Source organism: Antechinus flavipes, chromosome 2 (assembly GCF_016432865.1).
Source record: "Antechinus flavipes isolate AdamAnt ecotype Samford, QLD, Australia chromosome 2, AdamAnt_v2, whole genome shotgun sequence".
Lineage (NCBI taxonomy): Eukaryota > Metazoa > Chordata > Mammalia > Dasyuromorphia > Dasyuridae > Antechinus > Antechinus flavipes.
Genome location: NC_067399.1, coordinates 580,764,917 through 580,791,006, shown reverse-complemented (window position 1 = coordinate 580,791,006; position 26,090 = coordinate 580,764,917). Strand labels below are relative to the sequence as shown.

The 26,090-nt window shown below is 37.6% G+C and overlaps 1 protein-coding gene across 2 annotated transcripts in view; it reads right to left on the bottom strand.

Moving 5' to 3' along the window:
• The window catches only part of SUFU (SUFU negative regulator of hedgehog signaling), a 158,277-nt gene that overhangs the window by 12,884 nt on the left and 119,303 nt on the right, over positions 1-26,090 (bottom strand). For both annotated transcript variants that reach the window (XM_051981314.1, XM_051981315.1), the window contains exons 9-10: positions 7,217-7,351; positions 4,461-4,599 (exon numbers count right to left, since the gene is read on the bottom strand). In XM_051981314.1, the coding sequence (XP_051837274.1) occupies positions 4,461-4,599; positions 7,217-7,351 (274 nt within the window). The remainder of the gene's footprint in view (positions 1-4,460; positions 4,600-7,216; positions 7,352-26,090) is intronic.

Sequence of the window (26,090 nt, the reverse complement as noted above, 5' to 3'; positions counted from 1 at the left end):
GAACCTGTAAGAGGAATAGCTGGGAACCAATCCCAGACATCTGATTCTCCAATGTGGCCCAATACAGCAGAATACATTTCTGTAGACACAGCAGCATCCAATTTCTAACCTTTTTCATGTTTCAACTTTTGAATCAATGTCTGGAGGGAGATGTTTAAGGGGGGACACTCATGCAAGCTCCTGAGCATTTTATGACTGAAAAAGTTTCACAAAATCTTTAAATGCTAGGAAAAATATTATGTATGAGGCTATGAACCTGATTTGACCTTCTGAGTCAAGAGTTTCCCTACTTTACTGATTCCCTAATAGTTTCCTCTTTGGGCTAGGTTCTTATACAAAGACTAAGAGGGCAATAGACAGACTTGAGGAAGGTTTATCAATCACTGGGATAGGGGGTGGAGAGTGACACTCTTAAAAGTTTACAACTTACGTTCTATAATAGCTTTTTCTCCCCTTCCCCAAGGATCCTGAGCTGGCTGAAGAATTGACAATAGTAAAATTGTCCCCTACCCCACTCCTGCCCCTTTCCTGGTTCCAAAGTGGAACTGAAAAGTACAGCAAATGAAAAAAATGAGAATCAAGAAGGAAACCTGTCTCTTTTCAAGTTCAGCTTAAATGCTCTCTGTGGCTATGTAAAATTAGAAAAGTCTTTCACACTCCCTATCGTTGTAAACACTGCTTTACTTTATTGGAACAGGCAACAAGTGGACACCACCCTCTAGGTGTCTGGGAAAAGCAGCAGAGATAGTGTGGGGGAGCAAATAAAGAGCAGGGACTCAGTGTAGGCCAAGGAAGCAGCAGTCTATGGAATAGAGCACCAAACAAGGTGGAAGTGAAGAGACTGGTTTTGTGACACTTGTTTCCTATCATTTCTGGAGCCTCTGAGGAGCTCCTCAGAGGCACTAACAGTTCCTCACAGCCTCTTGCCTATTTATGTCTTCTCCAAATCTTTGCTCATTCTCCTATCTCCTTCTTCAAGGGCAATGATGGGAAGATTCTCTTATAGGAGACTTCATTGTGCCTTTTTCCCAGTAGATAACAGACCTGGGCCAGGAGCCAAAGCAAGGTGCCAAGACTAGGAGAAAAAACTTCCAAGTCTTAGAGGCTGATGCAAGAAGCTACTCTTTGGCTCCTCCCAATTCAGCCCTAAGCAGCAAAGGGAGATTCACAGCCAAATAAAAAGGTAGCTTTTACCTATTTACTTGATACATTGTAGGCTCTTACAGGTTCCTTAAAATGGCCTAGCCAATCTGAGAAATGTCCCCAGTTCTTCCCAGTATTGAGAAGATACCTAGTCTTTGGGGTGGGATGCATGTGGGGAAAGTAAGGGTCATTTTTGCTCAGAGCAAAAAGATTTCATAGTCCTAGGAGAGGTTAGTGTATGATTTTGCCCAGGGGGTGGAAGACCATTGATTGACTACACACTTATTTGTAATCGCAAGTCCAACACCCAGGACCTCAGCAGAGTATCTGATAGGATCAGCCTGCAACAGCCAAGGTTCATTTGCAGTGAGATCTACAAACCTGAAAGTGATTACAGCTCCAGATTGCCACAGTGTGAATTTGCAGTGACAGCAAACAATTAAGATGTGCACTTATAAATGGTCAGACAGGACAAATGATGATTGCTTGGGTCTTGGGAGGACTAGGTGACTGGCTAGGAAATGGGCTAGGGAAAGCTCTAAGGTTTTCCCAGGACTCCAGAGAAACGACTTATAAGCCAGAGAGTGCTTAAGAGAGAAAGAGCACATGCCAGTCTTCCTTGGGAGCTCCCATGTGAGCAGGCCCCTGTGGTGGACTAAACTAATGAATCCAATCTCACAAGCCTTTGATTAAACAGCTCTGAGCACAGCAACTTTAATGAAATACAGTGAGGCGGATGGGTTTGTTCCCACCACTTCCCTTGAGTTCCCAAGGCAACGGCCCACTATTGGGGAACATGTATAGCAGTGTCAGTGAGTCCTGTGTGCCCAAACCCTGCTGAGGGGACTGCCTATGAGGGAGTATATTGGGGACTGGGAGAGCAAAGTCTAGCACTAGTTCTCAGTGGCCAAACAAGGTCATCTCCCTTCCTCAACTGTGGCTTTCCCAAATATGTTGGGAGCCTGTCCTTAAGGACTGGCCATGTGTGAGTGGTCCATGGCTCCAGCCTAGCTTCACTACCACAGCTGGATCTCTAGGCTATCTTGGGGGTGTAGCTGCAACCCAAAGTCCAAACTTAGATTGCTGTCCTGCTCATATGGCTTTACAAAGTGATTGTGGGCCAGGGAAACTTAAGAAAATGGTAACAGAAGTACAAACCATGTTTCAATAGCTTCTCGATCAGAACCACCAGGGGAAGCCTGGGCAGTGCCTGGAAGACTTAAGTCTCATGACTCTTTATAGGACAGGGCAGCACCTGCCTCTTCCCCTTCTTAGCCACAGAAGTGCATTGGGGACTCTGGGCTTTAATGGCCTGGAAGCTTCCCTGCTGCTGAGAAAAGGAGTGTTGGCTGAATTCTGAATGCCAGTTTAGAGTCAAGGGCTCTTTCTGAAGTGTAACTGAATGAAACGTGTTCCCATGTTCAGAATACCCAAATCTATTCTCTCCTGAGAAAGTTTGTTTGAACCTTTAATACATATTAATGCTATCCTGAGGACATTTCTGCTGAGACCTGTCAGCACGCATCATCTGCTGGGAATTATGAATCATTAACTCTCAGAGGCTGGGGCTGTGCTGGTGTCACAGAGATTCTCTCCAGCATTGGGCCTCCTCCTCCCCCAGGACACATACTCTGCCTGGGGGGGGCTGGGAAAAGAAGCCCTCCTCTTCCCATTCTCCACTGAGCAGAGAAGCTCCACTACGCTAGTAAGAACACAAGTTGAGAGTGGGGAATATAGGGAAGAGGAGTGGGGTGGAAGCAGACGCTTCCACTTGTGTGTGGGATTCATTTTAAGTGTTACACTTCAGGACTTTTGCTACAGTAACTACTAACACCACATAGATAAAAATCTAATGTTACCAAGTGGGACTTTAAAAATGTATTTATAACTTTATGGTTCAAAGTAATTTTGTTATGAAACAATGTAATAATGACTGTAGAAAAAGTCAAGATAATTTATGGAGCATAATATCCCTAAAGGCCTAGATTCAATTTTTACCATGGCTTGGTCTGTACGTTGCAGTAGGATGTCTTCTCTTTTCTGCTTAATTAAGAAGTAGTGGTTTTTTAGTGGGCTGGGGCAGAGAGGAGAAGAAATTCTGTTGTCAGCTTGGGCAGAACCGTCCCTCCCTCCCCCAGGGGGGAAAAAAAAATATATATATATATATATATATATATATATCTATATATATCAAAGAAACATTAAGGACACAGCCCTGCCTCAATCTACCCCCAATCTTAGTTAATACTGTTTATCTCCAGAACTAGTATAGTTCCTTTTTCCTTACTGATTTACCATCAAACAAATGAGATATAATTCTCCCAGGGTCATTCCTATACTACATAACCACCACAGCTGCCATATGCTTCATAATTTACAAAGTTCAGATAGAATACATGATTTTCTTTTTCTACTTGGTAGAGAGGTATGACTCTCCTTGCCCACCTCCCTTGCCATTATCAACCATTCTCTAGAGGCTCTGGAAGTATGGGAGACCAAAATGACAAGCTAAAGATAGAAGAGAAGATTTAAAGGTGGGAGGGGAGAGGAAATCGAGGCATGTAATATGAAAGACCTAGCAGCCTTTTACTTCCTACCTAGCTCCTACCTGAAGCTGCTTAGAACTCACACCAAAAATAAATAAATAAATAAATAAATAAATGAATGAATAAATAAAGCAATGAGAGCTTCCAATACATCAAGCAGATTCCTTGATTGGCTAGACCCAAATCTAGCCATAATTGGTGCTGGAGAAAGATGGCTAATTCAGGTGTAACCCATGCAGAACTTGGCTGTGTCTGATCTATGTTTGTGGCTTCAGAAAAAATTTAGAGGGATTCCCGTATATGTAGGACACAAGTGATCTGTACATAAATTGAATAATGGTTCCCACATTCATTTATTTCCCTTAGCACTCTTAAAGTTCTGCTTCCCCAGATTCAAGGGGGAAGAGCTCATATCTGTGAGGCTTTTGTGGAAACAAAGTGAACAAAGCTGGAGGGAGTCAGACAGAGCAGTATAACTGTCCAGTCAAAAGCATAGGGGGTTCCTGTAATGAGGTATCTACAATACCTTTGTCTTCTAGAATAGTTTTTGTTTGGTGCTGGTGTAAGGACCATGCTCTGGTTGTCCACCAGGTAATGAAGGCTTTCTTGAAGTCACTTGCAGACAATATAGTGTGAGAAAGTGTGCCTTCCCAGTATCTGAGAAAAACAATTTGCCATCCTCTGAAACAGAGGCTACTAAGAACCAGAAAGGAAAAGGAAAGCTTTGGGTATTGGAAAGGAGGAGGGAAAAGAAGAAAAAGCCCTTCTCACTTGTAACCAGGGTCCATGGGCTGCATATGGATGCTCTTCAGTGGCAAATGCGCCTTCCACTCCCGTCGATACAAATGTGATGGCTGTATCCCCTGTAATACTCTTATACGTAAAGTGCCGTCCATGTAACAGTCTGCCCCTGTGAGGGACAAAAACAGAAAAAGTAAGGAGCAAGGCTCCTCAAGATGGTCAAATGGCATTGTCTGTGGGGACCTTTTAGCTATCGTGTTCTTGCCAAAACATCGTTGGAAAAGAAGTGGAGAGCCAAAATATTTCTTTTCCACTTTCAGAGGCAAGAACCAAAGTCAATCTTTTGCTGGAACTTTGAAAGATAAAACTCTTCTTTGATATTTCTTTCAGTACCATTTTTCTAGGTGGTTCTGAAACCTCAGAGTCACAGACTATCAGAGATGGGAGGGCCAGCAAATATTGTGGTTTAATTTATTTTAAAGGTAAAAACTAGGGGGCAGCAGGATAGTGCAGGTAGATAGCAATCTCCTTAGAGTTAGGACTTGAGTTCAATTCTGGCCTAGCTTGACCTTCCTAGCTGTGTAACCATGGGCAAGTCACTTAATTCCAATTGCCTCAAAAAAAAAATAAAAATAAAAAATAAAGATAAAAACTGAAGCACAAAGCATCAATAAGATTTTCTCAATGTCTCTCTATGAGTGGGTAAGGAGGAAAGAATTAGATCTATGAGCCCATGTTGGCAGTCTCATCTGTTAGGTCTTTGTTGTTCATTCATTTTAATTGTAACTGACTCTGTGTGATCCCATTTGGGGTTTTCTTCACAAAGATACTAGAGTGGTTTGCTATTTTTTTCTCCAGCTCATTTTACAGATAAGGAAACTGAGGCAAATAGGATTAAATGATTTTCTTGGGATTCTCAGAGCCAGTATCTGAGGCCATATTGGAACTGTTCCATCTGTTAGATCTTTCTCATTGTATCTGCACCTGCTTCCCATGTTGTCATTATACAATCTTTGCTACCATATCTGGCCTAGCATCTGAATAACCAACCCAAGGAGTTCAAATAAGGCACTAGAAAAAGAGGCTCTTAGTAAATATTTGTTGAATAAAAGCATGAATGAATTTATAGTGGTTAAATGTTAAGTTATTCCCAATCCATACCCTTGAAAAATAGAGTGAAAGTGAGAGTAAAATAGTAGAATACCATATTTGAAAAAGAGAATTCCTGCTCTTTTTTTCATCAGACTGCTTTGAATTAACTCATCCTCAAACCAAATGTTCTGAGCCAAGTCCAAAAACAAGCAGCCTTAAAGGAAGTAAGACTTTCCTGGGCTTGGGCCCTGAATTTGTACAGGGCTACCCCTCCACTGGTTCCCACCCAAGCTCCTGTTTATTGAGATACATAAGGCCTTTAACTTACAAAATATGATAGAAATTCCAAATTTAAAATGTTTCTGACGCAGACCTTTCCCACTGGCCAGTACCCAGCAACTAGAATGCCCTAGCAGGGAAGGGAGAAAAGAGGTAAAAAATGTATCCCTTTTCTTCTGGATCATAATTCCCTGAGTCAGGGGGTTATTCTTGTTAATCTTTATGACATTAAACTCAGGGCTGAACTCCTTTCAAAGGACTGTAGAGAAACCCAGCTGCATCTGATTCTGTCTTATACATTGTCCATGGGACTTTAAGTTGAGTTCCAACCATACAATTTGTATTTCTGGCACTGATATGAGTGACAGAAGGAACACAGCTGGATTTCTTGGTCCCAGATGGAGCCTCTAGGCTAGCACTGGGTTTGGAATTTAAACTGGTCATTTTGGATTAGAAGGTCAAAAAGAAGAATGGATACCAATCTTTCCAAATGCCTTGCCCCATGACAGATTAATGCTGAAAAGACTGTCATTCTCTCAAGGTGAGGATTTCACAAAACTGATCTCTGCAGAAATGCTAGGTTTCCTTGACCAGACTGACAATCGCCCCCACGAAGACTGGGGTGACCAACAATTTTCCTGGTCAAGGTGAAGCCACCATATGGAGGGATGAATCCTTCAGTATCTCTTAAGCTTTGAGAGTCTATGAGATGATTTGCACAGGTGATATACTGAAGATGTTAAGAGGTAAAAATGCAAAGGAAATGGACTAATGGTACTCCCTTCCCCTAGTATTCCCCAAAGCTGCAAGGGCAATCATAATTTACATGGGCTGAGATATAGAGGAGAAAATCATGAGGAGAAATCTATTCTCCTTTTGTAGTTACATTGGGTAACAATGTCCCAAACCAATTATTACAGCCTCCTGAAATTATAACTTCTTCCCATCTATACTAGCTAGAGATTTATGGAACAGTGGTGGTTTTTTTTTTTTTTTTTTTTTGGGGGGGGGGTGTTGGAAGAATTAAGTTCCCAATCTGGCACAGCACTGTGTGTGAGAATTCCTAAACCATGACCCAGTGCAACCAGTTCTAGGTTTTGAAGACCACACATTCTCTTCATATAGACATTAACTGAAGCTTCAAAAGAAGTCTTCCACTCCCAATCCCTGAGACTCGGGCTGTGCCCAGCCCTGTGGGCAAGAGGCAACCTCATTGAGAGAAATGTGTGTGCCAAAGGCTGATGGTTTCTTGAGTGTTTTGGATCATATTTCAGATTGCAGCAGTCTGTGGTGGTTTGGGAAAGGATGGAGAAAGGGGATGTCCTGTGAATGGAAGAGCACCACCTGGAGACCAAACTGGGACACTGCACACCTCACACTAGAGAGTGAACAGGTCTGGTTCGCTTTTTGCTCACCTCAGACAAAGTGGAATTAATGCTCCAGACTCCTGGTTGAATTTCAGATGTACACTCTCAAGCTGTCGTGTGCGAATTAGCTCATGGGGAATAATAGCTGCTGAGCTCTCACTTTCTAAACTGTCCTTGCGACTCCTATGAAACAAACACAAATTCAGCACAAATTAATACCAGCAATTTCAGTACTTTATGGAGAAAAGGACAGGCAAGGTTGCTTCATACTGGGTGTAATCATATATAACCTAATAGTAGGGTACACTGGGGCCTCCTTGGGGCAGAAAGAGGAAGAATCTGGTAGGCTGTTGTCACAATTTTGGACTTGGCTTCGGATTGTGACAAAGTGGCTAATATTCTGTAAATCCTAGCAAAAGCTTTCAAGAACTCCAGACCTCCATTCCACCAAGGTCAGGATGGGAGTGTATTATAAGACTAAATTCTAAGAACTTCCTTCCAGTTGACCCCTAAGTGGCAGGGACATGAGATCTGGCTCTGAATACAAACCCTCCCTGCCTATGCTCCCCCAACCCTCGATGGGTAGGGAGCTGCAGCAACATAAACATCCCTTAACTGGCCAGGAAATGATATAATCCTCACTGTGGGGGAGGAAATGGGGCTCTCCTCTGAGAGCAAGTAAGGATGAGAATCCTCTGGCTAGAGAGAACAACTTTTGGGCTCAACTGCAAAACAGCAAAATTGAGACTTCTCCATTAGCCTCCTATGTCAGATGTCCTCCAGAGACAGTCCAGCTTTCACCTGGCCTGAGGACTCTTCTTGATTCCTGCTGAAAGTTAGAGGTGAATGCTACTGCCCCAATTCCCAAATCTGTGCCCCCTACAGCTGGGTTATTGGATACATTTGCAAAGTAACATTTGCTTTTTTAAATTCAGCTGCTCTGACAACCTTTCAAAAGGACTTAATCAGAACTGTTGGTTACCCACTGACACCATTCAAAAGACCGGATTCTGGTTTTAGATTGTGAACCTCAAAACAATTCCCCAAGTGTCTATCAAATGCTGGGTGAAAAGCTCAATTTATTTATCATTCCAACTTTAAGAGCCACCCAGAATCTTGGGACTTGCCAGACAAGGAAAAACAGACCAAATATCCCCATGTAAGACTACAGAGGTTAAAATATTGAAGAGAAGGGATCACCAAAAATTTCTTAGCTTATTTTCAGGAATAATGGATGAAGTAAGCCAAATTGGTAAGGGAATAAGTCTGGGAAGAAGAAAAGGAAGTCAGAAAGTATAAGAATAGAAGATGACATCAAAAGTGGAAGGTGAAGTGATTTTTCTGCTACAAAAGTAATATGTTCAATCTCTCTGGTCACAAATAGAAACTATGATTTGGCTTGTATTTTACAGCCTTTTCCCTCCTCAGCTTCTTCTCTTCAAATATACTCTTTGACCAGATCTTTAAAATAGGTCAGTACCAGAGCACCAAGACACTCTCAGAATATCAAAGCTGAAAGGCCTCTCAGAGATGAGAGAAAAGGAAGCTTTGAAAAGGTCTCACCAAGAAGAGCCCAAGCCCAGAGTACTGTGCCACTGTCACTACCAACTCTAGATTTGATGGCGTCCCGATTCTGCCCAATCTGACTGGGAAGAGAGCTCCATGTGTAACTGGGGAAACAGCAAAACTGCCTTCAATTCAAGAAATATAAGAGTATATAACTTAGGAAAACTACAGATGTTTTGGGATGAAGGGCTTTAAGTGTGGCCTCCACTGAGATCAAGAGTATTTCAGGTTGGGCCCCATTAAGATCCTGTTTTTCTGTTTCTTATTATTTGATCTTAGGCTTGGAATCTGTGTCTCAGGACCTGCTGGAGTCCATCAATACAGAATACCTCACACCAAGAATCCACTATCTTCTAGCACAAATAAATACAAATGCAGATTAAGAATCACAGGTTGCAGGATACAAAATAAACCCATATAAGTCATCAGCATTCTTATATATCACTAACAAAACCCAACAGAGTTACAAAAAGAAATTCCATTTAAAGTAACTACTGATTGTATAAAATATTTAGGAATCTGTCTGCCAAGAGAAAATCAGAAACCTTATGAGCAAAACTACAAAACACTTTCCACACAAATTAAGTCTGATCTAACCAACTGGAAAAATATTAAATGCTCTTGGATTGGGTGAGCAAATATAATAAAGATGACAATACTACCTAAACTATTTATTTAGCGCTATACCAATCAGACTCCCAAAAAATTACTTTGATGACCTAGAAAAAATAACAAAGTTCATATGGAAAAACAAAAGGTCAAGAATTTTCAAGGGAATTAATGAAAAAAAAAATCAAATGAAGGTGGCCTAGCTGTAACAGATCTAAAAGTATATTATAAAGCAGCAGTTACTAAAACCATCTGGTATTGACTAAGAAACAGACTAGTTGATCAATGGAATAAAGTTAGGTTCAAAGGACAAAACAGCCAATAACTTTAATAATATAGTGTTTGACAAATCCAAAGACCCCAGTTTTTGGGATAAGAACGCATTATTTGACAAAAATTGCTGGGAAAATTGGAAATTAGTATGGCAGAAACTAGGCATTGACCCATACTTAACACCGTACACCAAGATAAGGTCAAAATGGGTTCATGACCTAGGCATAAAGAATGAGATTATAAATAAATTGGAAGAGCATAGGATAGTTTACCTCCCAGACCTGTGGAAGAGGGAGGAATTTATGACCAAAGAAGAACTAGAGATCACTACTGACCACAAAATAGAAAATTTTGATTATATCAAATTGAAAAGTTTTTGTACAAACAAAATAAATGCAGACAAGATTAGAAGGGAAACAATAAATTGGGAAAACATTTTTACAGTCAAAGGTTCTGATAAAGGCCTCATTTCCAAAATATATAGAGAATTGACTTAATTTATAAGAAATCAAGCCATTCTCCAACTGATAAATGGTCAAAGGATATTAACAGACAATTTTCAGATGATGAAATTGAAACTATTTCCACTCATATGAGTGTTCCAAATCACTATTGATCAGAGAAATGCAAATTAAGACAACTCTGAGATACCACTACATACCTGTCAGATTGGCTAGAGTGACAGGGAAAGATAATGCGGAATGTCAGAGGGGATGTGGGAAAACAGGGACACTGATACATTGTTGGTGGAATTGTGAACACATCCAGCCATTCTGGAGAGCAATTTGGAACTATGCTCAAAAAGTTATCAAACTGTGCATACCCTTTGATCCAGCAGTGCTACTACTGGGCTTATACCCCAAAGAGATACTAAAGAAGGGAAAGGGACCTGGATGTGCCAAAATGTTTGTGGCAGCCTTGTTTATAGTAGCTAGAAATGAAATGAATGCCCATCAATTGAAGAATGGTTGAGTAAATTGTGGTATATGAATGTTATGGAATATTATTGTTCTGTAAGGAATGACCAGCAGGATGAATACAGAGAGGACTGGCGAGACTTACATGAACTGATGCTAACTGAAATGAGCAGAACCAGGAGATCATTATATACCTCAACAACGATACTGTTTGAGGATGTATTCTGATGGAAATGCATCTCTTCGATAAAGAGAGCTAATTCAGTTTCAACTGATCAAGGATGGACAGAAGCAACTACACCCAAAGAAAGAACACTGGGAAATGAATATAAACTGCTTGCATTTTTGTTTTTCTTCCCAGGTTATTTATACCTTCTGAATACAATTCTCCTTGTGCAACAAGAAAACTGTTCAGTTCTGCACACATATATTATATCTAGAATATACTGTAACCTATTCAACATGTAAAGGACTGCTTGCCATCTAGAGGAGGGGGTGGAGAGAGCGAGGGGAAAAATCGGAACAGAAGTGAGTGCAAGGGATAATGCTGTAAAAAAAAAAAAAATACCCTGGCATGGGTTCCGTCAATAAAAAGTTATTAAAAAAAAAAAAAAGAATCACAGGGATGTGGGGAGTGAGAGAAGAATCAACATACAAGGCTGCATCTAGAAAATCTCAAAATGGAGAGGAGAAAATTGTTGAAAGTCAGCTAAAGTCACCTTGGTAACTGCTACAACATACTCCCCCAGAACAAGGACATCAAACTCAACTACAAACAGCTTTAAAGAAATGAAAAAGAACTTAATCATCTGAGGAATTAATGTGACAAGTGCCCACATTTACACCTCCCACCAACCTTCAATCATTTGAAAATGCACTTTTATCTTTCATATAAAAAAATTTTTTTTTAAAATTACAAAATGCTAGCTCTGCAGTCCTAGAGTCTGGGTATTTCCGGTGCACTGCATCAGTGGAAATGTAGCCAATCTGCATGCAAAAGCCCAGCCTTTTGATGATTTGTTTTTTCTGGACATCAATGCAGAAGCATGAATTATTTGTGTGGGTGGGACAATATATTACATCTGCAGCCAACATAGGTTTGCAATGTTTTACATGGTTGTTAGCTCTGAGTTATAAAAAACAAGTAGTAGGCTCCCCAGCATGGCCTAATTATTCAGGCAGGTTGTTTTCTCCCCTGGGCTGCTGGTGGTAAGGAAAGCAGAGGGCTGGGGAGGTGAGGAGGATATCTCTGGTGGATTATATCATTAAGACTTTTCTTCATATATCCCTTAAAAAACATGAAGGACAAGAAAGGCTCTTGTGGCCCCAAGGTCAATTATTGTTCAGGACCTTGCCCAGGGCTGCTAGGCCTGGGTGCTTTTTGGAAGCTTTGCTTCTCCTTGAGGAATGTTAATGGCTTCAGTCAAGGCTTGCTTCATTTTAACCTTCACATAGTTGTTAGGGAAAAGAATCCTATCTCCTCCTTCATAAACTTATTCTCACTGCTAAGTTAGTCATTACATTGGGCTTGCAGAGAGGGTGACCTTTGAAAAAAAGCTACACAACTCTTCATAAAATATAAGTCAAAAAAGTCACCATTGACAGGAAACGTAGCACACAATGGACTACTAGTGCTTCAGAATGCTGAAAAAGACCATTAATATCCTGTCCAAATATAATCTACAATCACTGTTTCTTGCTATACCTTGCTTTCTCCTAGACTTCTTTTTCATCCTTACTGTGAAGTCACCATTGTAAGAGAGGGACTGGTGATCATGGTGAAAATGAAAGAAGTATCTTCCTCATGGAAGAGCAGATAATTTGTTGCATTGAGCCCAAGATTCAATTAAATAAACTTTAAATAGCTTTTAAATGAAAGGCACTGTACTAGACAAAAGAGAAAAACAAAAACAAGAAATAGGATGAGTCTCCTGAAGTTTACATTTTGGTGAAAGACACTGCATGTTCACACATTAATAATTTAGATAATTATTTAGATGATAAACAACAATTTTAAGAGGGAGAGAAGAATCAGGAGAAACAGAGGATTCGGGAAAGCTTGTGTGTAAGATATGGCAGCTGAGTTAATTTTTTAAAAAAGATAAAGATTCTTTGAAGAGGTAGAGAAGATGGAGTACATTTTCAAATATGAGCAATAGCTCCTGCAAAGGATTGGAAGGAGGAGAGGAGTGAAGAGCTGGAGGAACAGCATTAGGGCAGAGAGTGAAAAAAAGGAGAATAGAAAAATAAGCCTGGAAATACAGGCTGATGTCAAATGATAGAGAGCTTTCAATGACAGGGTGAGGAGCATGTATTTTATCGTAGAAGCAAAATGAGGGTCACTGAAGAGTTTTGAACAAGGGAGCAAACGAATATCTAATGATTAGAAGATGCAATAGGGAGAAGGGAAACTGGAATTGGGGACAACAACAGAGTTTGCAATGTTTGAATGAGAAATGATAAAGATCTGAATGAAAGTAGTGGCCATGTGTGTAAAGAGAAGGAAAAAAATATAAGAAATGTGGACAGAGAATTGATAAAGTTTAGCAACCAACAGAATATAGAGGTTGTAGGAATCAGAAAAATGAAAGATAGTTCCAAGTTTGTGAAGCTAGGTCAACAGCAGCATCCTCAACAAGAATAAGTTTGAAAGAATGGTAAATTAAAGGAAGAATACAATATATCTTTTTTTTTTTTTTTTAACAAAATGGAATTTGAGATGTTGTGAGGACATCCAAATGGAGTTATCCATCAGGAGTCATCCACATATTGAATTATGTGGAACTGGAGTAAAGGACAGAAATTAAAGTTAAATATAGGGTTCAGCTACTCAACTAGTTTGAATCCATTTAAGTATACTATCATGTAGCCATATCATTTTATTTTATTTACAACAGCATTAAGAAAATCAAACACTTTTGTTAAAATCTAGGTAACTACAACATTTTTCTGACCTATCAGTCTAATAATAATCCTATCAAAAAAAATGAGGTTAGGATGATCATGATTTGTTTACTTTTAATGAAGTTATAATGGCTCTTATGATCACTTTCCTTTTCAGAATGACATATAATGATCATTCCTTTAATAACATATTCTAGAATTGTAGGAACTAAAACCCAAAACATTGGTCTATATATTGGTCTATCTACCAAGTCTACATACAATACACTCAATTCTCTTTCCTCTTTTGAAAACCAGACCATTTACTCTCAGATTGGTCATAACTTTGTTTTTCATGATTTTCAAAGATAACTGACAATGGTTTAGGAATCACATAACTGAATAGTTGTTTTCATATCAATTATCTCATGCTATTCTTATTCTTCAGATTCATTGTTTCTTATAGCATAGTGATACTTCTTAACATGTTTCAAAATTTATTTAACCATTCCTTCATTGAAGGACATCACATTTTTGCTACTGTAAAATATTTGTTACAGTAAAAATTTTGACTTTGTCTCCTATTCTATTCTCTTTCATCCATTATCTGCCAAAGAAGTATTTCTCTTCTTTGTCAAGACCTACTCCTTTTCCCATCTTCTCCAAAAGATTGCATTTTTTATTATAGTTTTTTATTTTAAAAAACATATGCATGGGTAATTTTTCTTTTTCTTTTTTTAATTAGCTCTTTTATCTCCGTATTTTTGCAGTTTATTATTTTTTCCCTTTTTTATTATTATAACTTTTTACTGACAGAACATATGCATGGATAATTTTTTGACATTGACCCTTGCAGTCACTTCTATTCCAACTTTTCCCTTCCCTCCTCCCCTTCACCCTCCTCTCCTCTAGATGGCAGGAAGTCTCTTACATGTTAAACATCTTAAAGTTTATCTTAAATACAATAGATGTGTACATATTTATACAGTTCTCTTGTTGCACAAGAAAAATCAGACTTAGAAAGGTAAAAATAATCAGGGAAGAAAAATCATTTCTCTACTCAATAGTGATTTGGAGCACCTTTTCATATGACTAGAAATAGTTTCCATTTCTTCATCTGAAAATTGTCTGTTCATATCCTTTGACCTTTTATCAACTGGAGAATGGCTTGATTTCTTATAAATTTGGGTCAATTAAGAGATTGCATTTTCAACCATCATCACATACCTCAAATCTTCAGCCTTTCATTATCAACTGGTTCCTTTCTATCTGCCTTCAAATAAACTCAGGTCTTCTTCATCTTTAAAAACCCTTAATTTCCTCAAGCTATCATCCTTTATCTCTCCTCTGAAAAAGTTTATGCTCACTTCTTCTCTTCTCCCTTATTTCTCAACATATTGCAATCTGACTTGTACATCCTTATCACTTCACTGAAACTGCTTTCTCCAAAGTTAATAATGATCTCTTTTAATATTATTTTATTCTGAACTTAAAAAACAAAAAAAGGAGAGCATTTTCACTTATTATAGCCAAACACAAAGATCTACGAAAACGAGAATTTTCATTTCATAATTACTTTAAAAATTACAATAAATTCTATGTATTATTTTCAGTATTGTCCTCCTTGTCCATTTCTTCCTCTTCAAATTCCTTCTATTTTGTTTCTTGCATTTTAAAAAACTTTCAAGGGCTTTTTTGGGGGAAGGGGAGTAGAGCAACCAGTATTGTTCAATGTCCCTCACCCTACGATTCTTACTTTTCAAGAGTAGTGAAGGAAAAAAATTTCTTGTTAACAAAGTCATCTGGATCAAATGGATCCATACAGTAGTGATAACGTCAAGGTACAGAGACATTTTTGGACATTACTTTTCTAATGGATAACAGGCTTCTTCATATGGTCTTTGGAAACATGAGTGGTCACTTCTTTCAAATCTACTTTTCTTTACAATGTAACTCTCTTTGGTATAAATTGTTCTATTGGTTTTGCTCACTTCACTCTATGAGTTCTACCAAGGATTCTCTGAAATCATCTCTTTCAGCACAATTAATATTCTACTATATTAATATATCACAATTTGTTCAGTTATTCCTCAATTACATGAGCTAATCCAAGGCATGCCCTTAAGATTCTAGTTCTTTTCTTTTTTCTTTTTAGTTGTAATCCTAGTATCTCCTGGAAGGATTAGGAAATTTTTTTTTCCTTTGCTGCTGCTGTTCTCTCCCTTATACTACTCTCCCTGTTAACCTTCTTCCCTTTCCAATTCCAATTGTTTTCTTTCTTGATTTTGATAAAGTTCTACACAAATTGTGTGTGGTATTTAACCTTCCTTTGTCTATTTCAGTTAAGAGTGAGGTTTGTCTAATGATGACTCCTCCCATCTTTGCATATTTTTTAAAATTTGCTCCAATAACAATATATAGAAAAACTTTACATACTTCTATTTTCTACACTAGTATATTTCTCTTACTCTCCCTTTTCTTTTCCTTCTTCAAAACCCTCAGAAGAGAACTAATCCAACCCCAGGTCTTCTGTTTTTTTAAAATTCCCTCAATATCCTTTTTGAAAATATTATGGTCCTGCAGGGATCCCTGCCCCTCATCACAAAGTAAATACTACATCATTCTATGGCTCCTTCCAATCGCTCAAATAAATTTATCTTTGAATGTTTTTCTTGAGCTTTGTATTTATATTTCAACGTTCCTAACAGTCTGGTCTTTTCATCAGAAATTCTTTAAAGTCCAGTTTTTCATTAAAGATCCATTGTTTACCCCTGTGATATACTTAGTGATTCAAGATAAATTATTCTTTGTTATAAAGCTTTTGAAAAGCATATTCCAAAATCTGCTTCTCCACTGTAATAAAAGTTGCCAGGATTTGTATGGTCTTGACCTCGTATCTTGGTCCTTGAACTACATCTTGGGTTTTGACTATTCCTGGAAGTTTTTCTTCTTGGATTTCTCTCAGTAGGTGATCAGTAAATTCTATTTCTACTTTCACTTAGCTTTCATTTATAATTTCTTGAAATATAGTGACTAGAGGATTGGTTTTTTTCCACAGCTTTCTGGGAGTCTTATTAAAGTATCTTCACCTTGACCTGTTTTCCTAGTCAGTTTTTTTTTTTTTTTAATATCAGCTGTCTTACACTTTTTCTTCAATTTTTAAAAAATCTTTTGATTTTGTTCTAATGGTTTTTTCTATTTAGTGAAATCTCTGATTTGTTTAGTCTATTTTAGTTTTTAGGAAGTTCATCATTTGGAGGAAGTTGATCATTTTCTAATTTTTCTCCATTTATTTCTTCAAGGGTCTTTTATCTTATCTAATTTATTTTATTATTGTCTAGGTAATCCTTGTAGAAATTCCACTTTCTCTTTGTCATAGAAAGTGTGTGTGTGTGTGTGTGTGTGTCTCTCTCTCTCTTTTTTTGCTGAGGCAATTGGGATTAAGTGACTTGCCCAGGGTCATACAGCTAGGAAGTGTGTTAAGTGTCTGAGGCCACATTGGAACTCAGGTCCTCCTAACTTCAGGGCTAGTGCTCTATCTACTGTGCCACCTAGCTGCCCTGTGTGTCTCTTTTGAGGATTTTATATTTGTAATTAATTCAATATTAGTCAACACTTTCTTTTATTTGGTCATCTCTCCCGCTTTAATTACTGAATGTGGGTTTTGTGCCAGGGCCAGGTTGTGTCCCTGGTGCACACCTGAGTGGAACGATCATCCCTACTTGGTTGCTACCTGGTCACTTGTGTACTTGTGTTAACTTTGACCTTCTAGGGTTAGGCCTCCAAATCTTTAAGGTTAGAGTGCTGGAACTGTGGGTGAGGCCAAGTCTGGGACATCCAAATCCAACTGCTGCCACATTGCTTTCTCTGTCTTTGCTCATTAGGGTTTTCTGACAATTCCAAAGTTCCCTTAGGTATTTCTGCCCAGCTCATGGCTTCCTGGAGAGAAGCTTCTTCTCTCCTGTCTTCTAGATAATGTCAGGTTCTCTCTGGTCCTTCCAAACTTGCCATTGGTTTTACTGACAGCCCCCATTCCAATTCCTCTCTTGGCTTCTTGATAACATTTTATGTAGTTCTGGTATAAAAGAAGTCAGTTACTGTACAGTTTCTCACTGGATTTTTTGATTGTTAGCAGGTCTAGCATGAACTTCAGGTTTGTTAAGGGAGGTGATCATTCTGCCTCCTGGTTAGGCAGTCCATCTTCACTAGAATCCAATCATCTCTTAACTGCCAAATTTGATGGTCTTATCCACTACTAATCCTTGTTGGTTTGTCTGCAACATTTGACACTGGTGATCATGCTCTTTTACTTTTACCAACATTAATCTCTACAAGTTCTCTCTTACTCTACTGATCATTTCTTCTCAGTCTCTTTTGCTGGCCCATCATCTATACCACATCCCCTTGCCTGATTTGACAGTTCCATTTTCATTTCACATCCACCCACCACTTCAGTTTATCTGTGCGTACTCTACAAAATCTGTCCTGGGCCCCTTCTATTCTCTCTCTGTGAACCCTCTTTTATTAGTCTATCAGATTCCTTGAACTTCACTATCATTCCTATGCAGATGACTTCCAGTTCTATGTAACCAGCACCAGTTATTCTTTTTTGCTTTAGTATCACATCACTGGTTGCCTATTGAACATTTCAAAGTGGAGACATTTAAAACTCAACATGTCTTAGTGTTCATTATCTTTTCTCCTGATTTTTTTTTTTTTTTAACAAACTTCCCTATTTTTTTCAAAGGCTCAGCATTAGATCATTCTTTTCACTATCCCTCAACCCATATAATTAGTTTCCAAATTTTGCTGTTTTTTACCTCTTTCAACAATCTCTCACATCTGAGTCCTTTTCTCTTCACTCATACAGCTATCAGCTTAGTTCAGGCCTTCAAGACCTCAAACCTGGGTAAGCATAACAGATTTCTCATTAAGTCTCTCTTCACTGAACTTTACCCTGTACAGGGCTATCAAAGTAATTCTCCATAGTATAGATCTGATTATGTGATTCTCTGATTCAAACAACTCCTTATTGTCTCTAGGATAAAATAGACACTTTCCTGTTTAGCTTTTAAATCCCTTCCTCACCTGGCCCCACTCTAACTTTCTGGACATGATTCCCCTTTTGACACTGCAATTCAAGCAAGTATACTGTCTCTCTCTTCTTCTTACATGAGACTCTACTTCCTGTGTCTTTGTATTGACGGGTCTCCATGCCAGGAATGCCCTTCCCTCCTTCCTAATTTGCACCTTATACAGTTTCTCTTTTTCTTTAAGATAAAGTTCAGGCATCATCTTCTATATGAAGACCTTCCCGATTCACCCAAATGCTAGTCCCTTCCTTCCCAAACTATATTCTATTTAACTACTTTGTATATACTTTTATTTATTTATTAACTTTACTTATGCTGTGTGTGTGTGTGTGTGTGTGTGTGTGTGTGTGTGTGTGTATATTTGCCCTCTTTCTCCATTAAAAGGTAAGGCTCACTGCAAGTAAGAATTATTTCATTTTTTATACTTGTACCCCTAGCATCTAGCATAATGCTTGGAACATAATAGGTATTTAATATTTGTTGATTAACTGGTTTACATAAGACCTTACTTTTTAATCACACTGACCTAGTGATATGGTGTTTTTGAAGATTTTTTTCCCTTATCTTTTTAACCTCCCTTAGGTTCATGGTCAGCAGTGGATAATGTCTGGGTCAAAAACTACAGGCACTTTAATCACTTTTTCATGATAATTCCAAAGTGCTTTTCTGAATGGTTTGGGCAATTCATAGTTCCATCAATAGTATATTAAGTGCACTTATCTTTCCACAATGTCTACCCCCTCCCCCCAAACAAACAAACAAAACACTGACTATTCCCATCTGTTGTCATCTTTGCCAATTTTTTAGGAAATATCTTCTTAATCAGCTGTCACTTCCAAATCTGCCTCTTTAAAAAAAAAAAAAAAGTAACTCTTGCAATCAATTGATAACACGGATGAAACCACCACCTGTGCCCTTAAAGTCTTTGGTTCCCTGCCCAAAATGTCATAAGCTTCAGCAATGCTTATAGGTTTCTTCACTTCTTTTACACTAAAATGCCTTTATATGCAACAGTATAGAATATTAAAGCTGGGAAATGTCCTTAGAAACCAACTATCTAATCAATCTAATTTGAAAGTTACAGAAACGATGAATAAAAAACTTGTCCAAGCTCACAGTCAGTGGCACAGTGGAGTCTTCGAGGGTAAGGCTCACATGAATCACCAGCAACAGGCAATGCAAGCACTCTGTCACACCTGGATACATATGCTAAGAAGGCAGCAGACCTCTCTTTTGGTCATCTAGCTTCAGTACTCTTCACTGAAGAGTAATTAAACACTACTATCTATTTTCTTTTTCATTAAAATTTTTTTTTAATCATAGCTTTTTATTTACAAGATAGAGCATTGATAATTGTGAAATCTTTTGTTCCAATTTTTCCCCTCCTTCCCTTCATCCCCTCCCCAAGATGGCAGGTTGACCAATATATGTTAAAGTATACGTCAAATACAATATATGTATACATGTCCATACAATAATTTTGTTGTACAAAAAAATTGGACTTTGAAATAGTATACAATTAGCCTGTGAAGGAAATAAAAAATGCAGGTGGACAAAAATAGAGGGATTGGAAATTCTATATAGTGGTTCATAATCATCTCCCAGAGTTCTTTCGCTGGGTGTAGCTGGTTCAATTCATTACTGCTCTACTGGAACTGATTTGGTTCATCTCATTATTGAAGAGGGCCACTTCCATCAGAATTGATCATCATATAGTATTGTTGTTGAAGTATATATAATGATCTCCTGGTCCTGCTCATTTCACTCAGCATCAGTTCATGTAAGTATCTTTAGGCCTTTCTGAAATCATCCTGCTGGACTACTTTCTATTTTCTTTAACTCTGACCAATGGTCTCTCCTGTGCTAGCACTTGTGGATCCACAACATTATTTAAGAAATGTTCTGATGAAATCAAAGACAAGCAGGATCTTCGTTCTCTTCCTCCTTTCCCTAGCTCTTTCCTTTGAAAAAAGCTGTTATCTGTTTAGTGACCCTTTTTCTTCCTTTTCTCCTCTGTGTCACTTTAGGTCAGTGTTCAGTATTTTTCTCTGTCTCTTCAGTTTAATATTATCTTTGTTTTCATATCATGGTCTTGCAGTTGTTTCTTTTTTTTTTATTATTATACCTTTTTATTTACAAGATATATGCATGGCTAATTTTTCAGCACTGACCCTTTGTAAGTTGTTTCTTTTAAGGAACACTTCATTCTCCCTAATAATTTGGGAAGCAGTTTTTTTTATCCATTTACCTTTTCGTCTAAGGGGGAGACCAATTTATATCTTGAGCTTTGATAAGTCACTTTGTTGCAGCAGAAATACAACCATAACATTTTTATGCAGAACACTACAAAATTTATCTTGTTCCTCTCCATACTTCCTGGAAATGAGATTCTGAGTCCTTTCTTGTTCTTGTTAGTAACTCCTCTAGAGAATAACCATAGTAAATGACTTGTAGTGGTCTTCAGTTCAGAGCACTTGGTCACATTGTTATCTTTTCACCAAAATTCTTTCTCACAATCTTATTTTCTGTCTTGCTAATTATATCTTCAACTTTCAATTTTAGTCATTCTTCTCCTGCTTCTCCTTTATTCCCAGAGTCTTTTCCCCTTCTCCTTTTTGCATCCTTCTACTTAAGCCTTCCTTCAATTAATCAATTAGCAAGCATTTACTAAGTTTATTTAATATAGTGCTACTATGTACCAGTTACTGTGCAAGATGCTGGAGATACAAAGATAAAAAAAATCCCTTATAATCGTAAAGGTGATTTTATCCCATTGTATCAAAACCTTTCTCTTTCAGAGTTTATCTTTTTTCTTGAGCTGTAGCTCTTTTTCCTTAATTCATTCCTGCTACTTTGCCACTAGCTCTTCTTCAGCTTCTAAAGTCCTGTGAAATTTTCCTTTTACAAATATAATCTCTGGACTTTTTCACAATTCCTTCTCCTCCATTTAATATTTCCTGTATGACTAACATCTGACCATTATCACTGATTAAAAAGATCATTCACAATGCAAGCAGCTGAAGGTAGGTCAAGCACCGCAATAGGAATTATACATACACACACAAACACACACACACACACACACACACACACACACACACACACACACACACAAGCATTAGTCTTTTGGGAATTATCAAAGAGCAATACATGCTGGCATTCAGATCATATTAACAGCAAAAGATCAAAGAGATGACACCAGTACCTCACAGACAAAAACAGTGCTGGGGTAGTGAGAGGGGAGAAAAGAAATTTATGGTTAAACAGAATGCTGCTAGAGCAAAAGAAGCATAAACAAAGTTCAGAGTCAAATTATCCTTAATTAAATATTGATGGCTTTATCCAACAGAGACCTAAATCTGATGGTTTTTCAGACATCTGTAGCTTACTCTTTTGACTCAGACCTGGAAATTAATATCCTTTCTTTCCTTGCTGAGTTCTACCTACAACTCTTCCTTTTGTCCTTCTGTGACTTTGGATCATCATCTCTTCTCCAACTCTCCAAATAAAGCCTTCCTTTTCTCCTCCTTAAAGGACAGCCTTGATGCTGAAGTGTTGGGTGATCCTAACAATGGATTATATTTTATAAAAATACTCTCATTATTCAATGCTAACAAGGGGAAAAAGAAGCTCAAAGTTGCTGAAAATATAAGTTTAGAGTTAGGGTGTTTGTAACTGCCCTTATTTAAATTCCTTTTGCATATGGAAGATTGAACTCTTGTGTGGAAATGGTGTTTAAAATGGAAACTTTAGCTTATGTGAGTCATGTTTGTTGTAAACTCCTTGCTTCTCTTATTTTCAAATGTACAATTACAAGGCAAAGTTGTTCAAAGGTACTTGGTAAATAGAACTGTTGTAACAAAAACACAAAACATAAGCAAGTGAGCATGGAAAACATCTTAGTCTTGAAAAGAGGGCACAGAGAATCCATTCCTGGCATCTTTCTCTCCTGTCTCAGTCCTATGTAATCTTCCTAGAACACCTCAAAGAAAGGCAGCTGCTGAGACATCCATCTCTAATGAAAACAATGATGCTTCTCTAGGGTGAAGTAAAGCTGCCACAGCCAGTCCCTAAACTCTGGCCTTAGAGCAGTCACATACAATCCTAAAGACCATGAATTTTGATCACAGTCTTTCATAGCAATGATATCAATCAACAAGAACTTATTAAGCACTTATACTATACTTTATAGTAAGTATTACACTGAGGATATAAAGGAAAAGCAAAAATAATTTTTATTTTCAAGAAGCTTACATTCTAATGAGTTAGGCAATCTATACATAAATTAGTATGTAACAAGATTAATATGGATTACACTTAATATAATCTTAGAGGGGAAGGCACTAGCAGCTTGGGAAGCCTAGAAAAAACTCTTGAAGGACAAGAAGTTTGATTGGCAATAAATGACTATAATTTTCCTGCAATACAAATACAACTCCTTCCACTCTGAAACACTTAAAAGTGGGGAGTAAACCAAACACTTTTCTCTCTCAGGTCTCAAGTTCCTTATAGGTTCATCTTAGTGGATAAGAAGAATGATATGCTCTTGGGCAAGGCCATCAATTTCTGAAAAGCTTGGGTTTAAAGAACAAAATACTTCGATTCACAACAACTTCAGAAAGATAGGAGGGAAGGAAAACACAAAAAGATAGATTATGGACAAGTGGGAAAGTTTTCTCCATAAATTTCAATTTCCTGAGTCATTTGAAACATGTACTTCGGAAATTTTTGAGCAATCTAAACAGAGGACAGAAAAATTCAGCTCAGAATGACAATTGTATCTTTCAGCATGATGATAATAGCTCTAGCACTTTTTGAGAATGACTGTAATTCCCATTTTATCAATGAATAAATTGAAGTTCATAGACAGTACCTTGTTTTTAAGGTCACAGAGCCAGTAAGTATGAAAGGCAGGATTTGAATTCTGATTTCTCCTAACTCTAAGGAAGAGGTTCTTTCATAGTGGAAAGAGCACTAAACTTGGAGCAAATAATTAATCTGAGTTCTAATTTCAGTTCTATATTCCCCTCCCAGAACAGGAACCAATTCTTAATTATGGTACAGTTAAAAACAAGGACAGTGTTTGTTACTTGAACTAAGGTAGATAAGGAGAATATTTTGTGCATGTTATATACATAGAAGGAGTGTTTTTAAAGGGCTCAAGAATGTTCTGAATTCCTCAAAGGAAGTTAATCAATAAATAAATAAATTGAAAGAGAAGAGGGGAGGACCCAGATTCTAGCTCTTGCTTTGCTAGTCTATGATTATTTCATTCCTCTGGACTTCCTTACTCATGTGTAAAAGGAGAGGGACTAGATTGCAACAAATTCAAAAGAAATGGCTCTGTTAGCCAAGCTATGGCACAGAAAATCACAAATTCACATTGTCTATGTTGTGTACAACATAGTGCAGGCTATGACTTCTATGTTTTGGGATAAATGATTACTAGGAGTTCTTTCCTTTCACATCTAAAAGTCTATGATTCTGCTTCCCAAGTCACATTAAATTCAAGTTCTTCACTAGCAGTTGGGAATCTTTTATTTTTAAAAAATAATAGATTTTTTTTTTTAACCAATAACTATAGTAACCTAGGGTTCGACAAACCCCAAAACCCCAGCTTTTGGGATAAGAACTCACTATTTGACAAAAACTGCTAGGAAAATTGAAATTAGTATGGCAGAAACTATGCAATGACCAACATCTAATACCCTGTACCAAGATAAGGTTGAAATGGTTCATGATCTAGACATAAACAGAGATATTATAAGCAGATGAGAAGAACAATGGATAGTTCACCTCTCAGATTTATGGAAAAGGAAGGAATTTGTGGCCAAAAAAGATCTGGAGTACAATACTGAATACAAAACAGATAACTCTGATTATATTAAGTTAAAAAGGTTTTGTACAAACAAAACCAATGCAGACAAGATTAGAAGGGAAGCAATAAACTGGGAAATTTTTTTTACATTCAAGGGTTTTGATAAAGGTCTCATTTCTAAAATATATAGAGAACTGACTCAAATTTATAAGAATTCAAGCCATTCTTCAATTGATAAATGATCAAAGGATATGAACATACAATTTTCAGAAGAAGAAAGTAAACCATTTCTAGTCATATGAAAAAGTGCAATAAATCACTATTGATCAGAGAAATGATAATTAAGACAACTCTGAGGTACCACTACATACCTCTGAGATTGGCTAACATGACAGGAAAAGATAATGATGAATGTTGGAGGGGATGTGGGAAAACTGGGACACTAATACACTGTTGGTGGAGTTGTGAACTTACTCAATCATTCTGGAGAGCAATTTAGAACTATGCCCAAAGGGCTATCAAACTGTGTATACCCTTTGATCTATCAGTGTTTCTACTGGGCTTGTACCCAAAAGAAATCATAAAGGAGGGAAAGGGACCCACATGTTCAAAAATGTTTGTGGCAGCCCTTTTTGTAGTGGCAAGAAACTGGAAATTGAATGGATGTCTATCAGTTGGAGAATGGCTGAATAAATTATAGTAGATGAATGTTATGGAATATTACTGTTTTATAGGAAATGATCAGCAGGATGATTTCAGAGACACCTGGAGAGACTTACATGAACTGATGCTAAGTGAAATGAGCAGAATCAGGAGATCATTATACATGGCAATAAGATTATGTGATGGTCTACTGTGAAGAATTTGGCTCTTTTCAACAGTGAGGTGATTCAGGCCAATTCTAATTGAATTGAACTGAGCCATCTGCATCCAGAAAGAGCACTATGGGGACTGAATATGGATCACAAGATAAAAAGCTTTAATTTAAAAAAAACCAATAGCCTTTTATTTTCAAAATACATGCAAAAAAATTTAACATGCACCATTGCAAAACCTTGTTTAAATTTTCCCCCTCCCTTTCCCCTCCTCATTTCCCTAGACAGCAAATAATCTATGTTAAACATGTCTAATTTCTCTTATACATATTTCCATGTTTATCATGTTGCACAAGAAAAATCAGATTAAAAAGAAAAAAAAATGAGAAAGAAAAAAAAAGCAAGCAAACAACAAAAAAGGTGAAAATACTATGTTGTGATCCACACTCAATCCCCACAGTCCTCTCTCTGGAGAGCAGATGGCTCTCTTCACCATAAATCCATTGGAATTGGCCCGAATCAACTCATATTGAAAAGAATTAATCATCACATCATCAACACATTATTGTTGCATGTTCATAATGTCTCTTAGTTCTACTCACTTCATGCATCAGTTCATTTAGATCTTTTCAGACCTTTCTGAAATCAACCTGCTGATCATTTCTTATAAAACAATAACATTCTATAACATTAATATACACATTAACTTATTCAACCATTTTCCAACTGATGGAAATCCACTCAGTTTCCCACTTCCTTGCCACTATAAAAAGGGCTGTTACAAACATTTTTGCACATGTGGGTCCTTTTTCCCTTTTTTATGACATCTTTGGGATACAGACCCAGGAGAAACAGTGCTGGATCATTTTGATAGTCCTTTGGACAAAGTTACAAATTGCTTTCCAGAATGGTTGGATCAAGCTGGCCTGAATCTTTTAAAAATTTTTT